The 10466-nt window shown below is 37.3% G+C and overlaps 1 protein-coding gene across 1 annotated transcript in view; it reads left to right on the top strand.

Moving 5' to 3' along the window:
- The first annotated feature begins 3991 nt into the window (after window positions 1-3991).
- ppp3r1a (protein phosphatase 3, regulatory subunit B, alpha a) overlaps window positions 3992-10466 on the top strand; it is a 41401-nt gene continuing 34926 nt past the window's right edge. The window contains exon 1 of the mRNA XM_082153796.1: window positions 3992-4178. Coding sequence (XP_082009922.1) covers window positions 4176-4178 — 3 coding nt within the window. The 5' untranslated portion in view covers window positions 3992-4175. The remainder of the gene's footprint in view (window positions 4179-10466) is intronic.

The raw sequence follows: 10466 nt of genomic DNA, 5'->3' as shown, positions 1-10466 counted from the left end.
CTTTTAGTGGGCAGGAATTACTGGACCGTTGGAGTGGAAAAACAAACACTGATGAATGATCCATCACAAACATCTTCAGCTTTTAGTTTTATTGTACATAAAAAATAATAATCAAAAAGGGGTAAATAGTTTCAAATGAATCTAAATTAATTCTAATTAAAAATTTTAGATACACTTTCTAATTTTAATAAACTTCTAGAAGCAAATAAACTTTACATAAAATAAACATAAAATTACTTAAAAAGCATTGGACTACCTGCAAAACGAGTATGAAATTCAGTTTATGCTGTGTAATCAAAACTGATATTGAGAATTGTGAAACCATGATATTGTTACTGTGAAGTAAAAGGTCATATCGCCCATCCATATTCTTTGCTAGATTGCAGAAAAGGTTCCCACAGTTTTACAGTATGAAGTTTTTAATAGTGTTCACCACAAGTAATAGACTACGTTGTAACCAGAAATAAGTGTATAAATGGCTGCTAATTTGCATAAGTCTATTTGTAATTGCCAGAAAGAAAGAAAGAAAGAAAGAAAGAAAGAAAGAAAGAAAGAAAGAAAGAAAGAAAGAAAGAAAGAAAGAAAGAAAGAAAGAAAGAAAGGGCAGAGATGTGGTTAGGAATGATAAGTCAGTAGGCCTGTGTAGTTTCTTCATTCACTGTGAGCTGTACCTGCACGGACAATTTCACATGTATTTTGTGTATTTTCAAAATACACTATATATTTAAATAAATTTTTTCACACAGTATTTTGTATTTGTATTTAAATACATTTTTCAACACAGTATTTTGTATTTGTATTTTAAATACATTTCCATGTATGCCCATCTCTGCATGAGAAACCATCATGCTACTCTGTTAAACACTGCCACATGTGCTCAGGAGTACTTTTAGAAAACCATTCTCACTGAACACAGTCTGAGTCCGCATCAAGAAATGCTAACGATAACCTTAAACCCAGATGATCGATGATGTGACTTGTTTAACATGATCAACCCAGTTATTTTTGTATGATCAACTCTGGAAGTATTCCTTTGTTCAAAACAACTTAATTTGATATAAGACTGGAAATTGAGAAGTAAAGTGAGTGAGTGAAAGCAATTGGGACATTGTTTAATTTCTATCATCTCTACTCTTAATCTGGTGTCGTGCCACAGACCTAATCTAAATATTTAGCAGGAAACAGAAATCCGATCAGTTATCCAGATACAGAGGCTATCATAGATGGAGGCTATATACTTAATGTGAACAAATGTAAACGCGCCATGTCCTGATTGGCTAATGATCCGATCTGGGTGATCGCATGTTAATGCCAAGTGTAAACGCAGAGATAATGATCATGTGGCTGAGCATCTGAACATGGACGCCAGCAGGTGGCGCTGCAGCCCTAGTTCTTGAACATATCAAGAGGATTATGTTTTAGCATGTTCATGAAACATGTCAAGACCTTCACATCTTAAAAGGGGTAAGACCATAAGACCATGCTAAGACCTTAAAGTAAGGTGGAGTAAACCACTTTAAACCGAATAGTAAACCTAAAGTCTTAGTGTTTATGAAATCTCAATCAGATTAGGCCTACGCCCATCTCACGGATGTGCCAACAGTGGAATAATATGCATATAATATCAGACAAACAGCCACAGGAGAAATGTTGCTGTAATGCTGCTATGATGGTCTATTTATAGTCAGAGTTATTACAGTATCGATACACTGAAGTACTTTCTTTTTGAAATGTGATGCTTGAATTTCCAGTCCTGTTATGCAGTTTAAACTGTGATTAGTTTTTATTTCATTGAAATTTAATTTAACGTTTGTGCTAATTTAAGAAATCACTTCTAAGGCGATACCAGACTTTCAGAATAGAACAATAATAATACATTTACATAATACATAAAAGTTGCTTTCTCAAAGCGCTTTACAGGCAAACATGACAACAGAGAAAACAGCACACTTTACATACAAAAATAAACAAATAAAATGAATAATCAAGTAAAAGCAATCCTGAAATAGAATGTTTTGAGAAGAGATTTAAAAGTCACTAATGTATTTGTTTCCCTGATGTCGGCCGGGAGAGATTTCCCAAGCTTAGGAGCAGAAGAAGAACATGCTCGATCTCCTCTAGAACGAAGCCGTGTCTGGAAGAGCCGAGAGACACTCTGAGAGGAACGAAGATTACGACATGTGTAAGGCATTCATAGATCAGTCGAGTACTGAGGAGCCAGATTATGCAGTTGTTATATGCTAACAATAAGGAAGGATTTTAAAATCAATACAGCACCTGACAGGAGCCAGTGCAAACACTCCAGGACAGGGCTAATATGAGCAGCCCTGACCCCAGATTAAACTATTCATTCTAAAAAAGAAATATTCTAGAGTAAATTATAATAATTTAAGTTTTTTTTAAAATGATTGCATTAAACATTTAATTAATATGTGTAGTCAAATCAACTAATATATAATTATATGTAATATAGCAAAACATCTCAGAATTCATCCCATCCATTGCTGTACTTACTGATGTTAGTGCTAACAGGTAATGAGGACTAACAAGTAGCCTATGACTATGGAGTGATATTTATGAAATAAAAAGCCCTACATTTATTAATCTTATTTTTTTCTTTTTCTCACATTGAATATTTCAATGTTTTGCGATGGAGATGAAAATGAACTGCTAAATAGGAATGACCCAAACTCCAGTGATTTGTTAGTGGAAGCTCAGGATTTTGCGTTCAAGTCATGTCAGAAAGATCGTGTTTACGAGTTGAACACACATGAACGCCACCACAAACTCGAAATATGAGTGGGAAGCTCGGGATTTTCTTTAAAGGGATAGTTCACCCAAGAATGACTCGCCCTCACGTTGTTCCAAACCTGTATGAGTTTCTTTCTTATTCTTCACAAAAGAAGATATTTTAAAGATGTTGGTAACCAGACATTTGATGGCACCCATTGACTTTTATAGTTTTTTTTTTTTTACGGAAGTCAATGGCACCAACTGTTTGATTAACAACATTCTTTAAAATATCTTCTTCTGTGTTCAACAGAAGAAAGAAACTCATACAGGTTTAGAACAACTTGAGGGTGAGTAAATGATGACAGCATTATATTTTTCAAAACTATCCCTTTAAGCCCTAGTCTTTACAAGTTGGGGGCTTGTCAGGGCCACAATACTTATAGGTATTTAGCAGTATTGTCAGGCTTATACAAAAAAAATATAGCCTACAATATATTTTGCATATACAACAAAATAAGCTACTTGCTCAAAATATCATAGCATTGTAATATAATAATATAATATGTCACGAAAGTGGCTTAAATCAATTAAAAACTTTAAAAAAACAATGCACACCTGATGCACATTCTTTGTTCTTCATTTTCTGGGAGTTTAAAAACCTTATTGTACTTTTGTGTAGTTAAATATCCCTTAAGAAAATCAACCATGGTTTTATTATAGTGAGTTTAGTAACCATAGTTTTTTGCCAGATTGAGAACCATTTGTATAACCACAGTTTAAGAACAAATACCATGGAACAAACTGTGGTTAGTGTAGCAAAACCATGGTTAATTTGCAGTAACCGTGGTTTAACTATAACAACCATGTTTTGGGGTTTTATTTGTAGTAAAAACATGGTTAGTTTTCGTAAGGGAGAAGATGCGCCGCCATCTTGTTCCCACGAAAGTGACTTGAACGCATCTGACGTCGAATACACGACTTTTCAACTCGTAAATGCGAACTTCCCAGGAGGACTTGACTTCAACACATCATGAGTTCGCCTGCATTGTGAAGGGACCTTCCCTGATATGCAAATTGTCGTGTTTGCGTGTGTTTGTGTGAGTGCGTGTGTTTGTGTGAGGGTGAAGGCAGTAAGGTTTCCCGGATGTAGTGTACCGAAGGTCCGCCCATCAGCGCGTCTTAGCCCCGCCTCCTTCGGCTCTCGTCCAATAACAGCGCGCCTCCTAGGCTCCTCCCCCTCCCCGCCCTGCGGCTCGTGCTCGCGTCGCTACTGCAGTGAAACCCACGGAAACAGACGGAAAATAGGTTACGCTTCTGCTGTGTCAAAACCAGCATTTTTTTGACAAAACAACGAGACCAAGAGCAGAATTTTCCTCTTATATTTGTGCTGTCATTTATTGCTGTTCATTTCCGAGGGGGAATTCCGTCGCACAGGCAGCAACATGGTAAGAAACACATTCGCAGCACTGTAAACAAATAGCAGATATCGGTTTCAAATGCATCCTGAATGCGCTGGCGAACAGATCCAACGTATGGTCGAGCTGTGTCCAAACACGAAGATTTACGGGTTTCCTATCGTGCATCTGCCAGGTTGTGAATGTGTGTATCCATTGTTGGTCTAATTCATGCAAAGTGGTTGCAAAGCCATTGCAGAAATAAATGCTAACCTGAGTCAGTCAGAGCTGAATGTGCTGTCTATGTGTGATGCTGTTTGGCATTTAAAGTTAAAGCCAGAGCTATTAAGTATGACATTAGTTATTAAGAACATCTCCATTTGCATTATTGTGATAAATAAGAGAAGGGTTATCCTCTGCGTGCCATAAGGCGCGGGCTGTTTTTCACCCATTTTTATAGTTCTTTGAATTATGTAGGTGTGCATTGTATAATATACTTGAAAGGGTGCAGTAATGATCATTATTCTGTAGTGAAATGCTTCATGTCCATATTACATAAAATGTTTGTGATGGTATCTGATGGTAATACCACCATGATATTGAATGATTAGGCTACCTTATTCATGTAGGCTACCATAGTATTTGCATGGTCCTTTAAATAATACCATTGGTGATACTACAGAGATCCACAGTATTGTCTAAATGTTCTATCATCAATACCAATGTAAGAAATGTCTGTTCTCCCTGTTTCACTAGAAATTGTGTAGTGAAACTTTGCTTTTCAGAATCTCATTAAACGTCATGATTGACAGATTGCAATGCTAGTCAAAATATGCCATTTAGATTCAATCTTCTTGCTGAATCATATTTGCTTTAGTTGTTTTTTAAGTTGACATAAATATAAAGTGTTATTTGCTGACAAGTCCACGTTGATTTCCACTTAGACTTGGATGAATATTACATGTCTTGAGATTTACAATATATAACAATTGACAAAAATCAATACAGATGATAAGCAAATAACCATATATGAGCTTACAACGCCTCATTATCCTCATCTGCATATCATTTGCATATGCATATTCATGTGATAACATGTTTATCGGTACAAGACATATTTGGAAAATATGAGATACATTATGTGCGTCACATTACATTGCTAAATATAATTTAGTAGCCGATCCTTGCCTTGTTTTTAAATAATAAATCAAAATAGTATAAAATACATTTCCGAGAAAGTTTTTCTCAGTCTTTTCCACTGGCCAGATGAATGGAAACTGATAGGCCTTATTGTGCATTATTGATCAATATTTGCACGAAAATATTTCCTCAGACCGTATCATGCGCTCAGCAATCCTCACTGTAGTTAAAACATTATAACACAACATTCCACAGGAAACAAGTTCAAAAGCATCGCATCCACTACAAATATTTATATTTATTATAATATAATAGGCCTAAATGTTGTAAGTTCTTGGTAATGATTTCATGTAATTTAAGTGTTTTACTCCATTAATGAGAATGGCATATTTAATCTAAATGTGTATATCAGATGTAGCCTAAAGCATAGTTTAAATCATTCTTTTATGTATGTGAACTGTTATTGTGATCATACACTGTATTTATGATTAGGACTCATAATGAGGATTTAAAGTGGTTTTCCTTCATCATCCGTCAGTCGGTGTCGCCAGAGTGCTCCGTCTCCAGAACGTTCGTACGAATGGGTCAGAGTTTGCGTACACAAATTTTCCCATCAAGTTTGTTTTTATAAATCCCATCTCATGCGTGTGACGTGGCGTCCGCCTCTCTCAGGGCCGGTGTTGTGCGACGCAACGCTCATTAATGAGGCCTCTGGTCACTCAGGGTTCGGCATTTTAATAAAACCGTACGCCATAGTCTGTCTCTTTCTGGAAGAGTCTTGTGACCAAGTCAAACTAGTGTCATGTCTAACGCACTTCTGTCAACTTGAGGTCAAACGGCGACCCTGAAACTTTGAGCTTGTGTTGTGACATTTTGGAAAAAGAAACTAAATATCAATCTTTATTAAGTTGAATATTCAGCGCCTCACACAATAATCCAGACCTTTGACTCATTCTTTCATTGACGATATTATGAATATTGCATTGCTTGATATTTCGATGCACTGGAACTTAATTCCAGTCTCCTTTCCCCAGGCGCCAGACCAAAGCATGTTGATGACATCACTGTAGTTGGTGCGTACAGGCTTTTTAAAGTGTGGCCACACATTTCACTTTGAATTTCGGTGCAGAAATGTAGGTTTTTGGTGATGATACTTCAGCTAGAGAAGCACTAGGCTATACTTCTTACTTTAGATATACTATAACTATATAATGTCAGGTGCTACACCTTCTTCTGCATGAATGGCTTTCTGTGGCTCTTTTCCTCACATAACAGTGTGTCGTGCAGCTCTTCATATGTTTGATCTAGAACCTTTGCACGGTGCTGATACTAAGACACTTACGCTGAGGTTTGGGGTACGTTTACACGACAACGATGTACTAAAAATGGAAACGTTTTTCCTTTGCACTTTTTGTGTAGAGACGACAACGTTGTCAAAATGTGAAAAGCACTAAAAACGCTGTATTCTGCTGCCATCCAGGAGATGATGTCACTGTGAAGAAACCTGTCGACTGAACACGTGACACGCATGACGTCTGCGGTTTTTACAGTTAATATGGAGACAAAAGCCGTATTGTTTTCACAAACTTGCACTTTGGATCCTGTATTCAGAAGTTTGTGTTTTCGAAACGCTGTTGTAAATGTACGACCGAAACGCATACAAATATTCTTCTCCCTTCATATTTCCCTTTGAAATTCGTTTTATTTTTCACAAATTCTGTTTTATTTTTTCCCCAGATTTATTTAAACAAATGTCTGGATTACATTTTAATGCTTAAATTAAAGTATAGTTATGAAAAAAACATGTTCTTATGAATTGAAATCATGATACATATACAACAATTTATTAAAAGTTTAAACAGAAAAAAATATATTTAGGACCAAAATCCATGTCTAATTAGTTGAATTTATAAAACTTTAATAATTTTATATATAGATATAGGTAAATTTTTAATTTATTACAAATGCATTATCAAAAGGTTGTAATAACACCAAGGCATTAAACATTAACAATTTAGCCTAATTAATCTCTAATCAAATGAACAAATCCTGGTTACACTTTATTTTAAGGTGACATGATTACATTGTAATATTGAACATGTACTTACTATAGAGTTATGGTTAGGTTTTGGTTTAAGGTTAGTTACTTGTAGTTATACATCATTTACTGTTATTACTGGTAAGTAAGTGTAGTAAAGTGTAACCATGCTTTCGAGCAAGGGCTGAAAAGACTTTCAGTGCATCATAAGGTGTTTATGGTCTGGTGTATAACACAGTTTATTCTGTCAGGAATCGCCCTGAAGCGGACCAGCATTTACAGTTCATCATTTCTCGAGCGTCTGTCTGACATGTAAAGTGATCCATCACAGTTTGTATTGTTCCTGCGTGGAGTTTAGATCAATAGGAATGCTAGCGGATAGCTTTCTCCAGTTATCTCACACACACACACACACACACACACACACACACACACACACACACACACACACACACACACACACACACACACACACCAGCATTGCTCAAGCGGAGGCCTGCTATCTGCTGTTTATGATCATTAGTCATTTATTGTGGGCATCATGACGGAGAATGAAGAATAATCATATTGGTTCTCTCCCCTTTATTACTCATGCTTGCAATTTTACTTTTAGTAGAACATAATAATCTTTAGCCGGTGTTTCGTGAATATCAGAATCTAGTGTACTTCAAGCCTTATGAATCTGGGAGAATCTTACCGAAACCATTCAGTTCAGCTCAAGTTTATTTGTATTGCGCTTTTCACAATATGATTTGTTTCAAAGCAGCTTCACAGAAATAATTTCTGTTATCAGTCAGAGATGAGCGTATCAATGAAGTGATGTACAGATATGATAGGCTATATGGTTAGCTGGCCTGTCTCGATTATTAAATAGCCTTCTGATCACAGTTATTTAATGTAACCGTGATTATTGTGCTCTTTAAAAAGGCACAATGGGGAGACAGACAAAAAGACATAGGCCTAAGCCTGTTTAACACACACAGCATTTAAAGTTCTCCTGTAGTCAATAACTGTATCCCTTAAAACTCATCTTTGATCACCAAAATGATTGAATTTCTTCACGCCTTAAAATATCTTGAATGTAACTCGACACCCTTGCTTCATTTAGTATACGCGGTTCTATGAATATGCGAATGAGCCCCGCCTCCACTCACTCACTCAGCTCAGAGATCCACTGGTTGACGATCACACGTTGATCTGATTGGTTACAAGGTAGATTTCAAAGCGTGTTTTTGAGACTGTCTTTGGTTCACTGCAGTTTTAAGGAGAAAATACTCAGCAATGGTGTCGACTTATGAATTTACACATGGTTTGTCTTAAAGCAGATTAAAAACACCACATAGACACATAAACAACATTAAAAGCTGGATTTTCACCACAGGGGGACTTTAAGAGATCATGTGTGAACAGGACCTTTTCAGAAATACCAGTATGAGTGGAGTGATACTGTTAGAGATTACCGGTATGTTCATACACATGTTCATACACAGCTCTTATGGAGATGACGTGATTACTCCACGCTGTTTACCGTAAGCTCTACGCTGTGTTTAATAGTTTATCTATATGTAAATATTTGCTAGATGGACATTTTTAACCGTTTTTCAGCTTTCATCAGTCCCGCGGCTCTGCAGTTTTATACTGTTATGGGTGTGTAATAAAAGAATGTCATTAAAAATCTAATAAAAGTATGTTCTATAAAGTATGACTGCACCAATACCACAAGTAAGAGATAATGTACATCCAGCCGGTTGTTATCTCAGAATAAACCCTGACAGGGTGATCAGGATCAGGTCTTCATCAGCCATGAAGGGGGCTATTCTGAGATCACACACACACACACACACACACACACACACACACCCCACACACACCCCACACACACCCCACACACCACACCACACACACACACACCACACACCACACACACACACACACACACACACACACACACACACACACACACACACACACACACACACACACACACACACACACACAAAGGGGGTTTATTCTGAGATAACAACTGGCTGGATGTACATTATCCCTTACTTATTACGCGGACACTTGCCACATAAGTAAATAATTAGACACGAAATATTAATCTGAGTTGAAATATTTTATTAGGTCTTTAAACTCAAAGCGTCCGCGGAGAGAGCAGTTTCAGCGGCAAGATCAAACTAGACGGACATTTAAGAGATACGGTTTACAGTCGTAACACTTATTACACAGCATTTCACCACATAAATAATGATGGCGGTAAGAGATATTGATTTCAGATTAAACTGTTTTAAAATCGTACCTGTTTGTATTTCGTAATTCAACAGTGTACAAAACAATAGTCACAAAATGGCCGCCGCTGCGTTTGTATGAAACGAGAGAGAGCGAGTCCATGATACTGGATGGTATAATTAAATAACTGTACACAAAATATTGATTTGCAACACCCCTAATGTGGACACATGCATTTTAAAGCTGCTTTGAAATGATATGTATTGTGAAAAGCGCTATACAAAGAAATGTGAATTGAGTGTGTAGTCATTCATAACCCCTCTCCCGGGGCCTCATGGGACAGGGAAGTGTCCGTCATACACGCACTAGAGAATCTCTCCAGAAGAAGATCATCATCCGGGTACTTTTGTCTACTCTTTTATAAGGACTGTGAATTGACTTTTTTGTCACACACTGTTTTCTGCCTACTATATAGTTGGGAAGAATGTGATTTCGGATGCAGCCAGTGTGAAGCTAAAGCGATTCCCCTCACGCGGGCGAACGAAGACGACAGCGCAGTGTGTGAACGCCTGAACGGTCTCTTAACGGTAGAAACTAGTGGGAACGCTACAGCATATAAACACATTCTGGTTCAGAGATTGTGCGTGTGTGATGGGGGTGTCGAATTTAATCGTTTCTACGATGCATCGCGATGCAGACGAGGACGATTCGGTATCGGTTCAGTGATAGACCATAACCGATTATAATGTACTGACGCTTTTCTGACGTCATTTGTCGTGTACGTGCTTTGTCGCGGTAGCATACAGTGGCAGAGGGAGGCGAGAAAATAAAAAATGCTCCAACTACTTTAAAAGCCAACATCTGGGCACATTTCGGCTTTGATGAACAACCTGGTAAGCACGACCTGCAGAAGACACGCGCTGTGTACGCTC

This window comes from Leuciscus leuciscus (genome assembly GCF_965113295.1).
Source record: "Leuciscus leuciscus genome assembly, chromosome: 22".
Taxonomy (NCBI): Eukaryota; Metazoa; Chordata; class Actinopteri; order Cypriniformes; family Leuciscidae; genus Leuciscus; species Leuciscus leuciscus.
The sequence above is the reverse complement of the archived record's forward strand: the minus strand, read 5'-3'. Positions and strand labels throughout refer to the sequence as shown.